Genomic DNA, 16457 nt, shown 5'->3' on the forward strand with positions numbered 1-16457 from the left:
TCGTAATGGTTGGCTAGCCATCTCGTCGTAAGCCGTAAGTAATGGTAAGACCTCACACTATCATCGGAGCATTGAGATATGAATAGGCTGGTTTTGGCCAACAGGGCACGCTCTGTAAGTAATGTCCCCGAGCGCGGTGTTCACCTTTATTACGGGGCTAGAGCAGTATGGCGGGTGACCACCAGCGAATCCCCAGTGTTGTAATGTTCTTTTATTTGTGGACACTTCGAATCAGTTTCTCCCTGTTGTTAGTTCAATGTTATTCTCCAATCATTTAGCTTTTTCTTCTTGTTCAGTGTACTGGGGGTTGCCGTAAGTCACCTATGAACGCCGCTTCCGTGTTGTGAGTGAGAACCTATCATATTGTTATACCGGCTGACAAGTTCGATTATACATGTTTATTTCCAACAACAAAACAAAAATCGAGCAAGTATACGAGTATTAACAATTAGTTCTATCTAGGCTGCAGTCTGACACTCGACGTTAAAGTTGGTGAGATACATGGATTGTGCATTACTGCCGGAGTCGACCAATTGGCAGGTTATAGTTGTTTGTGTAGAAGACGCAACAAAGTTGGCAGCACTAACGTAGTGTTGCCATGTGCTAGTGGCAGCGACACTCCAGCTCTTCACAACAGCATTATTTACGTAGCACGTGACAGTTGATGATCCCTTCACGTCAAGACTCAAACTGTAACTGTTGCCGATTACAGTGTCGAAGGTCTGTATAACATCGGCTTCTTCTTCTTCGTCATGAGCACCCATGAGTACAAGATGCACGCAGTAGTTGGATCCAAAAGCGTCGCAACCGCTCGCGACGTCCGCAGACGCATAGCTCCAGACCGCGGTAGACCATGGCGAAAGGCTACCATTATCGAAGCTTGGGTTGGAAATCCGGTTTCCACTCTCGCATGTGGCAAGCGGGGTCGATGATGATGTTGACGTTGATGTCGTTTTCTCCACAGAAGAGGAGGAGGCTGTTGTTGATGTTGATGTTGATGTTGATGCCATTTCTTCTGAGGTGGTTGTGGATGAAGAGGATTCGAAAGTATATGACGACACCACGGAGGTCATACTCGAAGAATCGAGCGAGGCGGTAGCTGATGGCCCGATTGAGCTGGTAGTCGAGTCTCCGGGCGTCGTCGTCGTACTATAAGAGGATTGAGTGCTCGTTGTGGACTCCTCTTCCGTAGAGGTCGAAGAAGCGCCCGAGGCAACCGACGACTCATATATAATAGAAGATGATACTGTGGACGCACTGGGCGAGCCTGATGTTGCCGAAAATGCTATCGATGAGGTCGAAGACAATGTATGCGACCCGTAATGAGAGGATGGAGCAGATGTCGTGTACACGGCGGTGGCAGAACGTGAGCGACAGGCACGGCCATCCACCAACACGCACAAGGCGAGGGACAAAAGGAATGAACGCATTTTCGAATACGGAAAGCTGGAATGATGGTGTTGCAGAGTAAACCACGGCGAGTGCAATGTTGAGAACTGCAGAACGAGCGTGCTTGTATTTATCTCTTAGTTGTGCTGGAGATTACAGAAATTGATGCATTTTACTTAAGTGGTCCACTCAGCTGTCCCGAAGCCAACTATTCTGCGCCACCAGCGCCCTTTTTTCAGCTGTCTTGGCTGTAGTCGTAAGATGGCGGCTCTGGTCTCAGCGCTAGAGCGCCTAGAGCCATAATAGTACTATTAAGAAGCGAAGACCACGTCGTGGTACTTCCGAGTACCCAGTAAATCCCTCCCTAGCCTCTTTTCAGCTACAGGCCATCCTGGCCACCACTAACTTAATACGCAGCGGAGCGTGGCGCTTGTGCTCGAGAGCACGACGGCATTGTTGATTCAATCGCTCACACTCCCTACGCCTTGCTCTTAACATGGTTGATCGTTGCAAGAGAAAGAATACTCATTCTTTTCTTTTCCCTTGTTCTTCTTCCCCTTTTTTTTTTTTTTTTTTTGGAAGCCATTTAGAAGCAAGTCCGGAAACCATGTTCGCGGCTTGTCAGTCATCACACAATACCCACTCTCGTCTGATTCTGCGACGCGCTTCCCAGCTGCTATGATTTCCGCTACATCCTTTCTTTAAGCATCAAACCAGAGAATGTTATTTTCTCTGGGGATCCGCCTGGCTCAACTTGCTACTCGGCTTACTAAGATACCTAGCGACGCCGAAGAAAGCTCCCTTTGCCAGGAGGTGCGGTGCTATGGTTCCTTAATCAATGTTCGCTCGGCAGAAGCTTCTTATGACACGATTGAGGAGTTCACGAATCAGATGATAAAGGCGCGATGCACCCTCGTTCGGTCTCACGCAACTGACTTGGCACCACATACCGTGATTGTGGCCTACGATACATTGGGAGTTGAGCACCAGGAGACGCGTGGAAGCTCTCCGCGCAAGAAACTCGGACAGCGTGTACAAGGACCCTCAAAGGTTTTGGTACGTGTAAGTAGTCAATGATCCAGACGAGATGGTTGGTTGAAGCTTTTTGTGCGCCTAAGTGACCGTGCATGATATCATCAGTGGGTTGTTTTCTCCTCGGTATATCACCATGCAAGTGACTAAAAGTCAAGGAGCGCCCTATGCCATCTATACAGTCGATAACGATGCCGTGATATAATGGCGGTCAAGATTCGTATAGATCATAAGTATGTCCTTGCATCAGAGTGAAAGGAACCCTCCTGCTACATCGCATCCACATGTTCACGTCATCAGACATGTAAGTGGATTGAAAAACTATGAAACGATAGAAAGCTGGTAACAGTTGTCGTTGTATTATATCATCCAACTCAAGACTTCTCTGGCCCTTGTGGGTCTTTCCACCATCCTCTAAGATGCAGAAACAAGTTTGGCTCGATCCTCATCATCAACGAGTTATGGTCATCTTCGTCTATGTGTGTGACAATACAAGCAAATATCATCCCAAGTGAAAAGTCCCAGGCGACTAAAGCTGCTATTGCAGCTTGGGATGTCTCATTGACTTGACTGCCTTTTGTTAGATCACTTACCAAGCCCTTAAAAGTGTCGTGTTGTGCACGTAGCTTTGAACGACTCAAAGGAACACGGATTTGCAAAACTTTGGGCTCAAAATACTGCAGTGATTTTGCCCGAGAGAATTGAGCTTTCAGGAGAAAGTTGTAATGAAGAAAGACTTTGTAGTGTAAGAGTCCAAGCCTGTTCTAATCAGACATGTGATAAACACCCATAGGTCAGAACAGCTTACCTCTGGTACTGCTCGCGAACAACAGAGTCTGAAGACGAATCGTCAATTCTACGCTGCTCATAGACACCTGCTTCCTGGAAAATATCGAACAAATGCTTTATAGCCATGACGGTGTTGAGTAAGTCCTCGGTTCCTCGGTAGGTTGAGATAATGAGCGGAATGAGAAAAGCTTGAAACTGCGGCAAGCAGTCCAATGAAGGACACGTCCAACGAGTTCTTTGCGGTTGCTTGCCAATCTGAGAATGCTCTCATCAGCGCCCTAATTCTTGGTCCATTTGTATTGTCAGAATATAACGTACGAGTATTTTGGTCATTTCCTGCATCATACTGTTATGTCGATTCCTGGCTTCCAAGCGCGCATCATGCGATGGTATCATCCACAGTCCCGCCAATAAAACAGCCTTCACCAATTGAGGTGCCTGGGGTGTATTCATATATGTGGTCTCATCCAGAAGAGGCCAATGTGGATGGAACTGGGAGAAGTATGCCCGCTCCAGTACTTGTCTACTGGTAACACTGGTGAACCCAGTGTTTGGCTCTTGGGAGAAGCCCACTTGTGGTCCGTAGGGAGCCGAGACATTACTGTAAGCTGCGGGGATGCGATTCAAATCTTCGAGCTCTCGAGACTCAGAAGGCGGCCCTAGACGCTTCAATGTCTTGACCCCATGAGATAGCCGCTCTTGCTCGATGGGCAGCGATGCGCACCTCGAACTTAAGCGCACGTGTCGCGTCAATAGATCTCTACAAAGCAGTCAGTATCGAGTACTTCTAATATAAGACGAATGTTCACCTTCTGTAAAAACTCGCACCACAGGAGTTGCAGCGGAAAGGACGGAGCTGTTCGTGGCTCTTTTCGTGCCGGACAAGATGCTCCTTTCGATTGTACGACCGGTGGCAATCGATATGCTGACAGGCGAAACGTCCCGGCATGCCTGATATCTGTGTCACTGCCAATAATGGCCTTTATGCAAGGGCGATGTGTCAATTATTCAACAATGCATATGATGACCGATGTGGGATATTAGCCCATGGAATGGCAACGATGGAATTATAACACGGTAGGGGGGTGGATGATGTGTAGAATGAAACGATGTGGGCGAGGTCAACCTTAAGTGAGCGTCGGAAATACGATGTGGGATACGCCATGTGGGGGTGGATAAGCGATGTGGGATACCGCCAAAAGATGGCCAGCCTCTGATGCGTCTTCGAACATAAAACAACAGAACAGCAGAGTCAACGAATTTCGCTGTTCTAAAGAGGAGACGAAGGCTGCCACTCATAAAGGTTTCAACTACTATTGTGATTCTGCCCAGTATCGACACATAAATTAAGGCATAGATGGCCGACGGCGTCCAGTGCTTCTGTTTTCGACAGGCGTTAGTATTCCCAAGGACCCCAGAGCGTGGACGATTGGCTTCAGCTGTCACTGAATGGACATTTGTTGAATTCGCAGAGAGGCCCAGTCTAAGTGCACATATCCGAAGGTAAAGACTAAAGGTGTAAGGCAAGATGTGTGAGAATTGCTCATATAAGAAGTGCAAACAATACCTCTTCCCAATCTCGGAGTCCACTCCCCAGATTCCCCAGATCAGTGCAAACCTAGCAGCCTAGATCCTTGCAGAGAGTCTGTCCAACTCTGATAAATAATTGTCAATAGTCAAAATCACGCCCTCAGTCTCCTCCGAGATCTTCGTCATCGTGTAGCCTTTGAACCGCTTTGAGCCATTAGGGACAATCACGGAGTGAGCAGGAATGTTTTGGCGTTGAAGTATGAGAATTTCGGCCTCGATGCCCGAACTACTGTCGCAAATAGCATTTCCGTCACCAATCATGATAATCACTTTGGTTTCGAAGACGCTCCCCATTCCCATGCGTGAACCAATAATCTCGTTCGCCTTACTCAGGCAATAAGAGTAATCCTCAGTGCCTGCGGTGTTCACGCTGTTGAGCAGCTGCAAAGTCGTCGTTGTGATCATTTCTGGAGGAGCCACATCAAGGTTATTGGGATGTCCATGAGTAATCACTGCTACTTTTGTGTCGCTGTTCTTGGTTTTTAGAAAAACAAGCAAGTCTCGGTAGACCTGCTTAACCTGATGGAATACGTCTTGCGAGCTGTTACTAGCGTCCACGCAAAGAATAACGAGTTGATCCACGAAATCGACCTGACGACCACGCTTTGCTTTCTTGGTTTCAAGTCGTCGTGCTTTTGCCAATGCCTGGTCTCGCTCGCCTATGAGTGATTCTCGACTCTCTTGGACCAGGTGCAACTCGTCCTGGAACTCTTGTAGTGTTTTGTAACTGGTATCAAGTAGTCTCTGCATACGCTCTATTTCGGCATCATGCGACTCTGTTATATTCGCCATGTGTTCTTCGTGGCGGTCTGCGAGCCTTTTTTCACGTTTCGACGCATTGTCTGCAATTTCAAGAGCCGATTGAAGTTCAGATATCGTGTGTCTATGTGCCTCAAGTTGTGCAAGGTGTGATCGAATCTCTGACTCGTGAATCATTTTTGAATCTTCCATGTCCTTGGAAAGTAACTCAAATGCGGCTTTTGCATTGCTGGCCTGTGCCTTGGATTCCTGAGCTAAAGTCGAACTCGTGTCCCTTTCTTCCTGGGCAGTCGCAAGTTGTGCCTTGTATCCCTCAAGCTCCGAAAGAAGGTTATCGGTTACCCTTCTGTAGTTCTCACTCTCAGAGTGATGTTGATTGCGCATTCCCCTGATCGATTGCTGAAGTTCGTCTATAGCCCGCTGGAGATATACGGCATTTTCTTCATGTTTGAGAGCGTCACTTTTATTGGCTGATCGTAGTAAGCTGTTGTCGGCTTGTAGACACTTGATTTCCTGACACAGGTTCTCACGCTCCTCTCGCTCAAGTATGAGTTTATTTGCGAGTTGAAGGACTTTCATGTCCAGCGCCCTCTCTGTGAGGGACCATGTCTCAGGTTCGGTTGGCTCGGAAGCATTGCATACTGGTGTTCGAGCTGCCTTGAAGGCCGTCGCAAGTGAAACAATACTGGATCTTGGCGTCGTCAAGCCTAAATTTGGGCCAACGTTACTTTCAGGACTCTTGACTGCTTCAGATGCCAGCCTCATCATCAGCGATATGTTTTCACGAGGGCCGCTCGCCGGTGTTGGTACAGCCTTCGGCGATGAATTATCTGTGAGGCCTGGTGTAAACATGACAAGCGATCCCACACACGCACGTCGCGTCTTTTCGTTGAGGTCAAACCAAAAGGGTAAGGTGAATTATTTGAAAGGAAGACCGCCAGAAGTGTTTTGAAGCCGAAATGGGTAATTTTGAAGATAACGGGGACCAACCCCCTTTCTTCTTCTGTGTGCGGGGCACTTCGCTGAAGGGGCCAGAGGCGGCCATGGCTCCAGCTCGTTATCAAAGGAAGTAGGGTGTCCTATTATGGCAGACTGACCTTTCAATGGCGCGCTATTCGCTGTCAAAATGTAAACCAGGAAGAGAAAAGAAAAACTTAGTGCGTCTCAACCAATGTGGAGGCGCATGCCACCGCAGTGGAAGGCCTCGTGGTGGGCCTCCTGCATCGCTGTCAGGCTCCAATGTTGCCTGATACGAGGCAATATTGGGTGACAAGGTAATAACTACAAGATAGTGGATTGGCTGGTGCGCTGCTCGAATAAATCCCAAAAAGAAAAGGCATCACCAAGAGCACGTTAGAAGCAGGGAGTGGCGGTGGCAGCCACTAATTCCAGCCCTGGAAACATATTATAGTCAGAAGAAACCCAACCTTTTTGCTCCACCTAGACTGTTTCCAAGCCGTTCACTTCTTGAACCGAGACCCATTTAACTACTCTCTACCCCTTTGACTCAGTTCGACACCCGTAGAACACCTGAGATCGCGGGTACATATGTCCGAGTATACCAATACCAGCTGATTGCGTAGCTGCTGACCGCAAAACAGCCATCTACTAAGCCTGTGGGCGCCTCGCTGCCTCAAAAGTAGGCTGTACTGTTCTACAGCCGCGAAACCTTCAATATTACAGCGTGTCCGCGGTGGCGAGCTGCATTGCGCCGATAAACGCCAGCTTTGTAGTATCCAGTACAAAATGGCGATATCATCATACGAAGCGGGCCAGGTTATGAAAGCATGTCCAGGCTGCTCTTATCACAGGGCTATCAACCTGCTAGAGGTACACATAGCATCTTATGTCAAAACTCATATATAGTCGGTCGCTAATACTCACGAAATATTAGATGTGCGAAGGGAATTTAGAACAAGCCATCGCCAAATACAGGTTCCTGGAAGAGGAGCTTCAAGATGGTGAGGAGAGCGACAGAGCTTCACCTGGCGCAATCTCTCGCACTGAGTCCAAGAATTACGATGCTGCTGTAGGGGAATGCAGCATAGCTTCGGCGGCTGAAGAGGATCGACACTTCGCTTGGTCTACTCTGCCATGCATTCCAAACCCTGGTAAGCTGACCAACAGCGGATCTGATGAACTTTGCGCGCTTGAGCTAGAGAGACTTGTTGGAGCAATTCAAGCAGGAATCAGTCCTGAACGCCTGCGCGAGTATCTCGGGTGTTATGACGCCAAGAAGCTCCGCAATACCATCAACACATTGATCCGAGGGTATCCTGCAATATTCTATGTGGTTCAAACTCACAAAATTTCCTTGATACGCCAATGGATCAAGCACGGGGGAGACCCAAATGCAACATGTGGCAAGGACCAATTTCCCTTGATTGCTTTTGCCATACTACAACAGACCAATACAGGTCGCACAAACACCCAGACCCTGGCAACCCTTCTTCGATGTGGTGCCACACCTACGAGTATTCCTCAATCGTTCTACGATCCTTATCATGAAGACCTGCGTGAAGGAGGCCCGGAAAGCATTCACTTGCACGATATCATGGATGAAAACAAGGCTTGGTGTACGCCCCTCATACGCGCACATCTGGCTGCTGCGTTAAATATAACGCAACGATATGAGTTGTACAGGGCCGGAAAGAAGGGCGAGTACTCAGGACGAGAGAAAATGCTTGTCCAGCGTCAAAACTCCGAAGATGTTCTTGGTGTATATCAAATGGTCATTGGACAGTCGATTGCTACGAGATGGCTCAACGACAAGTTGCTCACGTAGGTCGTGCCAATTACAGAATGTGAAATAATCCGCTGACGGTAACACAGTTACTTGGCGAGGCAGGTAAAAAGACCATTAGTACTTGTATTTGCTGGTCCCAGTGGTCATGGAAAGACTGAGCTTGCTCGACAATTTGGTGGCTTGATGTCATTGGACATCCATGAGGTCGACTGTACTATATTCAAGCGTGAGAATGAACTTTTCGGTCCAAGAAAGCCCTACGAAGGTTGGGAGTCTGGATCGCCGCTCAACAATTTCTTGTCTCGCAAGAGTGGTGAGCGAAGTATCGTATTCCTGGACGAGTTCGAAAAAACCGGCGAAGAGATCCACAACACTCTGTTGATTCCATTCCAGGATGGTGAGTCCTACAACCACTTGCATAAACATACTTGGTCCTGGTGTATCTAACGCATAGTCTTAGGTCGGTATGAGGATCGGCGTGATGATTCACGTGTGGATTGCTCCAACACAATATGGATACTGGCTACTAATAAACTAGACGAAACGATACACTCCTTCTGCAAGGAATACAGAGACACTCTATTCGACTCCGACGACGAAATGGCGCAGGATAAGCTTGTTCAAAAGCTCTGTAAGCTACTTCGGAAAGAATTCATAACCCACTTTGGGGCACCGATTACAGGACGCATCACCGAGTTCCTTCCGTTCCTTGTCTTCTCTCCCCCTGAACAGACAATTGTGGCACACAAGGCATTCCTGGACTTCGAAGCAGACGTTACCAAGCCGGTATACTTGGCTCCCAACAAAGACGAAGACGTCTACATTGGACAGGTGAAAATTGAAGTCAAACGTGAAGCTACAGTGTTCGCCACGATTGCTCACGAGGAGTACATACCTGGGCTGGGAGCTCGGAGCGTCTTCCACGGTGTAGAGCGTATAATCTGTGACCCTCTTGCCAGATTGTATCTGAAGAACGGCGATGAGTTCTGCGCGGGTCAAGGTACCACCAACTTTGTTGTCGGTTTAGATATCGATCAAGAAGTGGAGGTAAAGGTGGTCTCAGGGCCTAGTTTAAATTGACGTTGTTGTCTGGCAAGACGGGGGAGAGCATGGCCAGAGGGTGATAGAATGCAAGTCAAATATCCTACTGAGCTCAATCTCATATTTTAATATATTGTTTGCCATGTCTGTTATGTTGCTCAACGCAAACCACAAACCGCAAACCGCAAACCGATAACTAAAGCCGGCAACAAATGAAGCGCTGGCCCTAACTACCATGCACAGAACACAGCTCAATAGTTCTTGAAATATTCCTGAAAGAGACACTATGTAATCATTTCTGGACTCGTATATTCCCTTACAGAGCCTTTCGGCTGATTGTGTGGATCTTCTTGTGGAAATTCGACGTCGGAATAAGCCATTTGCATACATTTGTCCCCTAACAGTAACGCCAACTAGCAGGAGGTCTGCCCCACCTTGCAGGCTCACACTCATAATCCTGTCTCAGCAGGCCATATCGGGCCTAATCTCAGTATAGGTATACCTACAGGTGGGTATGCATAGTATTCTCCCGCTGAATCGTATGGCCTGGTCAGTAGATTTCTATTGAGGGTCTACAACCTTCCAGTCCATTCACAGCAGAATGGAGAGCCGCGCGCCGAGCTTCCACCTGTTCCCCCTCCTCCCCACCGAGCTCCGGCTCAAGGTCTGGCACCACGCCCTGCCGTGCCGCACCATCCCCTTCCGCTTCAAGCTGAACCTCGACGCCTGGAACTGGGCCTCCGAGGGCGACTGGTGGTCGCAGCTGTACATCAAGGCCGCCGACGGGCCCTACCGCCCGCACACACTGCTGCGCATCCCGGCCGTGTGCTTCGCGAACCAGGAGACTTACCGCGAGCTGCGGCCCCAGTACCCCAACTTCCGGATCCGGCCGGAGGCGTTCGCCCGCGTCGTCCCGGACCAGGGTGTCCAAGGATCACCGGACCAAGGGGGCGGCTCAGACGCGGCGCCGCACTTCAACCGCGACCGGGATGTCATGCACTTCCCGAGCCCGTACCTCTGGAGTGGCGCCAGCCTGGAGGGGACCCCGGACACATTGCACACTGGCGGCCCAGGCGCGCTCTTCCTGGCCGCGGCCCTGAGTGCGCGCCACGTGAGCGTCGACCTCGAGGAGTGGGGGGATCTCGACGAGGCCTTCAAGACCCTCACGCTCGCGGTGCTGGACGCAACGGGCCCGCTGCGGAGTCTTGGGTTCGGGTTCACGGTGAACGAACGGCATGTGCGGCAACACCGGCTTGCCCCAGTGCCGCGCGATGCGGAGCGGTATGTGCTCCCGGCAGAGTGGGACCAGGACAGCGTACGAGACCTGGTCATGAGGCGGGGTGTGTGCCTCCTACCATGGTTCAGGGGCGGATGGAGGGCGTCGGATTTCGCGGACCAGGGAGATCGTAGCCGGCAGTATTGGACCGACGGTACCAAGGACGGCAGGTCACTTAAAGCAACGACGGACGGACGTAAGGTAGATGAAGGCTGCGAAGGCGCTGGTGGGGAGCAGGAGTATGCCGTGTATGCGGTCCTTAACTTCGAGGAGCGCAACCTGGTCAGCCGGCCGATGACCGACGTGCGGTACCGGCAGGCAGTCCCGCAGCTTGAGCAGCAATATGCTATGTGCTGCTCCGGCGATGGAAGCCAGAACTTGAGGGATAATACTAGACTCCCGTTTGAGCCGTGGCTTTCGGTGCCCACGGATATTTCTTGGTCCTGGGAAACCAGGAGAGATCTCATTCATGGGTTCTGCTTACCCACTTATGGATTGCCGGCCTAGAAGGAAAGCATAGACTGTAGACGATAGACTGGCTACGAAATATCCAGTGTGCATGACTCATGAGAAGCAATGAGGAACTATTATCACCTTAGGTAGGCCCCAGGTAATGGGGAAGAGAGGGGCGTTTCACGTCTACCACAATGTCTCCCTACAACTACAACGTGCTTCAATTGACTGGAACATTTCGCACGTCTAACTGAGCGAATAACAGTAAGCGATCTACCAACTCCAGAGCTGCCTGAGTGCTCTCCTATCCGATCAGGCTGGGTATGTGCATGACGAATCTACGATGTACCAATGATCAAAAGAGACAGGAGACAAAGGAAACCAACTACCGCCACCTTCCGTCCATCCACGGACACAATGCTCATCTCAGAGCCATAGACCAGCCCCCAGCACACATTGTCCAATCATGCGGCGAGTCTATTCTCGCAAATGAGCAAACCGCCCGTTGCCCTGCTGCTGGCCGGCGAACAGACTCCCGATGCCGGGCATTAGACTCCCACCAGTCTCAAACGTCCCTGCAGGCGCCGCTGGGCTGGCACCGCGGCTTGCTGACCCGCTGGGAACCACTGCCCCTCCTCTGCCGGTCCTGGGGCTCGACACACCCAGCCTAGGACTTCGCGGAACACTACTCTGCCTCGTCTCCCTTCGACCGTTCTTGGCGCTAGCAAGCTGTTGGTGCACCCGATTGAGTTCTGCTTCCCGCTCTCGGATGATGGTGCTCTTGTCTTCAAGCAAGCGCTTGAGCTCGCGGACTTCGTTCCGGTCTTGGTTCTGGTTGATCGTGACGATATTATTATCGGCCTTTCGTGTAAGCTCAATCACATGTTTGTTCAACTCGTCGTTCTCCTTCTTGAGCTCGAGTGCGCGCTGTGATGCTTGCTGGTACTGTTCTCGGGCGTACGAGCAGTCGCTCTGGGAAAGGTTGAGCTTCTTCTCAAGGTCGGCTGCCTTTTTCTTGGCATCGTCCGTGTCCCTCTCCATCTGTACCATTTTCGCAAGCTCGGGGTTCTCGCCCTTTATCAGAGACTCCTCTGCCTCAGAGAGTTTCCTCTGAAGTTCTGTGTTTGTCTCTCGAAGGATTAGAATTTCCTTCTCATGTGACTGCACACGCAAAGACAGCTCTCCCTTCTCTTTAAAGCTGTCGTCAACTTTCTTTTGAAAGATGCCTCGATCTCGGAGTGCAGCCATATACCTTGGTTGTATTCTGTTCATCGAGGCTGTCCAATTCTCAACCTCTGACTTCGTCCGATCTGCCAGATCGCGGAATACGTCGCGTTGCCCTCGCATTTTCTCCAATTCTGCCTCCAGTTTCGCGATCTAGGGTGCATTAGTTGAGTGTATGCCGTGAAGTCAAGCTGATCAACCTACCTTCGCCGCTAAAGCTTCAGCTTGTTCGACAGTGATCCCCACAGTTGGTTTGCCCTCATTACTTGACTCACCGATGAGGCCGCCCAGAGACTCGGGGATATTTCTGATGGCAATTGTAGTTGTGATCACGTTGGGCTGGGCTATCCTCGGGCGTTTAGGTTCAGTTTCATCTTGGTCGTCCTGCTCCTTGTTAAAGTTGTTAGGTTGGGACGGCGAAGTGATTTGTGTGCTTACAAGTGAGCGCTTCCGGCTGGGGGGCTGTCCTATGACTCCAATGGGAACAAGGCTCGAGTTGGTCCCCTCAGCCTGGGAACTGGCAGCAATGTGTTCAAAAATTGACTGGGGAAGTTCCTGCGGTGTCCAGTAGAACTCTTCATCGTCGGGATTCTCAACGTAGTTGGAGAAGAGCTCGGCGACTTCATGGGCCTGGGGGAAGCGACCTTCCGGGTGTGTAATTTCTTCTACAGATGCGCATAGAGCAAGCATGAGGTAATTCTTTCGACCCAGAGGCTCAATCTTTTCAGATATTCGCATGTTGATGTGCTGTATGCTGGCGCTGGTGACAAGCGCCAGAACAATCGGAGCCGCCTCTTGATTTCTGGTGGGTAGTAAATCTTGTCTGAAAGTGTGGTCAAAGGCAATGATGACGTCAAAGTCCTTATGTATAAGGGTGAGGTCGTCAGACGTTGACGCCACCATAACGGTAGGTCTTTCTCGGGGCTCAGGGGATTCAACAAGACTGGAGCCTCGAAGTTGAACATGATGGTAGCCTTCGGTAGTGACGAGGTTGTTGAGCAGTTCTATAATCTTTCCTGGTCGGGCCAATATGAGGACACTTTTCTGAGAGTCCACGTTGCACAGGTTCTCCAAGAAGTGACCAACAAACGAGAATTTGCTGTTAGTGTTTCTGACATGTTTTGTAACCTGGACTGGCGTGATCTGTGGTAGCGTTTCCAGGAAAGGCGGTAGATCACAGACATCAAAGAGACGCTCGAACATCCTATCAACCTTTGCAACCAATTCCGGCTCAGGAGTGCTGAACGGAGGGGTCGTAAAAGCAGCGTTGTAGGCCACCAAGTCATCGTTGGTCTCCTTGATGATCTCGACGTACTGCGGACGGATATTACTGGCCAGGGGAAGAGTCAGGATATGCTCGTCTGCACCATCTTCAATGTAGACGTTCGGCAATACATTCGAATTGGAGGCTTCATGGTCGCCAGAATTGGAAAGGACCGATTCATGATGATCATTTGGCATCTGGTCGTCGTCAGTTGGAATGGAGGGGCTTGCGGTCTGTTCAAGCTCCGGCTCAAGCTCGGGTGCGGGCGCCAACCCAGTCAGATGAGGATCTATCGACAACGTCAATGCGGCCGGGTCCAATGTTGCAGGTTGCTCCTCAGGCATCGCATCGAAAGAGGTTGGTATGGTGGAGCTCTCAAACATATGGGTCTCCATCGGCAGATGATCTGCAGGCTTGTGTTCTTCAACGAAATCCGCGTGGAGTGCAGCATCCTCCGGGTGATCTGTCTCCACGGAAGGCACCAGGATGGATGGCGAGATTAGAGGCTCGGCGAATTCGGCCAGTTGCTCGGGATGAGCGGTGTGGTCATCAGCTAGAGTGTTTGCTGGTTCCTGAACAGCCAAGTTCGGCACCTGGTTGGAGTTTCTGGGCCCCAGGTTGCGCTCTCGTATCAGTCGCAGCTTCTCCTTCATCGACATGGGCGTCGAGCTTGTCGTTGGCGCGTCATCCATGTTGCCTGTAGGGGTGACTGACCGTCTTGGGGATAAACTAGATCTTCGCCCCGTGCGGTCAGATGAATGCAGAACAAAATCAAGTGGCTTGGAAGAAAGAAAACGAGGCGCGGCAGCGTCGAGACTCTCGACTCCAATAACCTCAGACAACTTGTCTATGGATTGTTTAGAAATGTGTACGTGCAACGAATCAGAGGGTGAAGCGTGTTCGTAGCTTTGGGGGGCAGATGATGAAATCTTAGTGTTACCATCTAACTCGCTGAGAGCTTGGCTTGAGTTTTGAGAGAACTGGACGGTTCTGCTCGCCAGATGAGCTGTCTCTGGAATGACTTCGTCCCGTTCTGCCGTGCTTTCGCCGTGGTCACTGTAGACACTAAAATCCGGTTCGGCGATTTGGCTCTGAAAAGCCTCCGAGTGACTGGCGAAGCGGGGCACTATTTGAGCCGCCTGTGGGGAAGCCTGTGAAAGGCGATGTGATTCACTAGCGATTGCAGGCGTCGAGTAGCCAGAGGTTTGGAGAATTTGAGAGGTAGGCTCGGGTGGCTGCTCCCTTTGGGAATCGACTTCCTGGCCGGACGGAGTTGGCAGGGCGCTTTCGTCAAAGTGGAAGGGTACCTGACTAAGAAAGCCAGGATCCTGCGTAAACTGTGGTCCTCGCGATAGTGACGCAGCGCTATGGGTTGCTTGCGACTCGTCGCCAGCTGGGTTGGAAATATCTCCGAAAGGGGGCCCAGCAGGCGGCGCTGATGCTGATTCGAATAGTATAGTCCCAGATTGACTGGCTGCCGGCTCTAGTTGACGGGACGGTATATGCGATAGAGAATCCGGCACAGTGGCTTCCTCACTTCGTGAGCGAGCCGCAAGTTTCGGTACACTATCTTGACTCTTCGTCAATGCGTACAGGTCCGCTCCGGGGCCGCTGTTGGTCGTATCGGATATTGAATACCCCGACACCTCCTGAGAATCCGGTATGGTACGGTTGCTATGCAGATGTCCCAGTGCCGGTCCGACTTCAGGACTGGACACTTGAGAGGAGAGCTTCTGACTTGATTGTGTGGCAGTCTGGCTCTGGCTGGCCTGCGACAGCTGCACCTGCTGGTAGTCGTTGGGATTGAATCCCGGCCGCCGCGACAGCTCGACAGTAATCTTGCTTCGGCTACCAACTAGATTTTCGGGGGGAGCTTCTGCAGTCGTGCGTGCTGGAACGCCCAGTGATGGCTCCTCCGTATCTTCGGCGTCCTGCGAATCAAGCACCAATGTACGGTCACGGCGGTCCCGTCGTTGTTCTAGTCGCCTTCTCTTGGCCTCGCGTACCTCGGCCAAGCTGCCAGGTGCGAAAACACCAGCTAATGGTGTGCGAGTCTCGCTCGTCCAAGGCCGCGTCCCTGGCTCCTGTATGATGGCTTGGGCTTGCAACGGGTAGGCCGTCTCGTCACAGGATGCCAATGCACCACCTTGCGCTTGCTGCTGTTTCTCTTCCCACTCCGCTATGGCATTGGACGTGATGTTCTCGGCCGGTTCCTACCAATGGTGTCAGCCGTGCGCCACTATATGTAGTCTATCCGTATTGCGCAACCCACCCAGGTCGGCTTATATGCCCTGCCCGTGCTTTCGTCGATGCCCTCCCACTCAATCAGGTAGTAGAGCTTGCGCTTCTCGGTTTTCTGCCGCAGTATGCCCTTGATCGTCCAGTACTGGTCCTCGTCCGCGGTCTCCTGGGGCGGCGCTGCCCGCGACTTGCGCTTCTTGGCCGTCGTCGAGGGCGCTCGAGATGTACTACTGGCCGGCCGTTTCCGAGGGTTCTTGCTGCTGGTCGGGGATCGGGGAGCGCTGGGGTTCATCGACGCCGCTCTAGCCCAAAACGATGCGCGCTGCAAAGAGGACCGGGCCCATAGTCAGTTTCGCCCTGCTGTGCAATCGTAGAGGAGCCCGCCCGCGATAGTGTTTCTCTCACCTAAGCGATCGTCCCGGGCCACTTCCACGATCGACGTTCGCCCAGGACCTTGGGAGCCTTGCTGCTGCTGGCTGGCCACGGCGCCGCAGGGGTCCGAGGCGCGGGAGCGCTGTGGCTGGTGGGGAATAATTTGGGGGGTCCTGCGCCACACAGGCTGCCAATAGGGCACCCAGAGCAAGAATGAGATGGGTAGCAGTGTGAAGTTGCTTCTGCCTTGTGCAGAGACCGCACCTGTGGAACCAGAGGTT

At 51.3% G+C, this 16457-nt stretch overlaps 5 protein-coding genes across 5 annotated transcripts; 2 read left to right on the top strand and 3 right to left on the bottom strand.

The window, feature by feature from the left end:
- Positions 1–458: 458 nt before the first annotated feature.
- JN550_008488 (uncharacterized protein) lies at positions 459–1430 on the bottom strand (the record flags this gene model as incomplete). The annotated part of the gene is made up of 1 exon (XM_049320455.1): positions 459–1430. The coding sequence occupies one exon, from the start codon at positions 1428–1430 to the stop codon at positions 459–461; it is 972 nt and encodes a 323-aa protein (XP_049169420.1).
- Positions 1431–4836: 3406 nt separating this feature from the next.
- JN550_008489 (uncharacterized protein) lies at positions 4837–6411 on the bottom strand (the record flags this gene model as incomplete). Its single annotated transcript, XM_049320456.1, has 1 exon — positions 4837–6411. The coding sequence occupies one exon, from the start codon at positions 6409–6411 to the stop codon at positions 4837–4839; it is 1575 nt and encodes a 524-aa protein (XP_049169421.1).
- Positions 6412–7305: 894 nt separating this feature from the next.
- On the top strand, positions 7306–9385 carry JN550_008490 (uncharacterized protein; the record flags this gene model as incomplete). Its single annotated transcript, XM_049320457.1, has 4 exons — positions 7306–7389; positions 7454–8340; positions 8392–8702; positions 8766–9385. 4 exons carry the CDS (start codon positions 7306–7308, stop codon positions 9383–9385), a joined length of 1902 nt encoding a protein of 633 aa, XP_049169422.1.
- Positions 9386–9947: 562 nt separating this feature from the next.
- JN550_008491 (uncharacterized protein) lies at positions 9948–11129 on the top strand (the record flags this gene model as incomplete). Its single annotated transcript, XM_049320458.1, has 1 exon — positions 9948–11129. The coding sequence occupies one exon, from the start codon at positions 9948–9950 to the stop codon at positions 11127–11129; it is 1182 nt and encodes a 393-aa protein (XP_049169423.1).
- A 423-nt stretch (positions 11130–11552) lies between these two features.
- On the bottom strand, positions 11553–16096 carry JN550_008492 (uncharacterized protein; the record flags this gene model as incomplete). The annotated part of the gene is made up of 3 exons (XM_049320459.1): positions 11553–12452; positions 12504–15776; positions 15836–16096. The coding sequence occupies 3 exons, from the start codon at positions 16094–16096 to the stop codon at positions 11553–11555; spliced, it is 4434 nt and encodes a 1477-aa protein (XP_049169424.1).
- Positions 16097–16457: the final 361 nt, after the last annotated feature.

The sequence above is a fragment of the Neoarthrinium moseri genome (genome assembly GCF_022829205.1).
Source record: "Neoarthrinium moseri strain CBS 164.80 chromosome Unknown scaffold36_Wmoseri_CBS_16480, whole genome shotgun sequence".
NCBI lineage: Eukaryota > Fungi > Ascomycota > Sordariomycetes > Amphisphaeriales > Apiosporaceae > Neoarthrinium > Neoarthrinium moseri.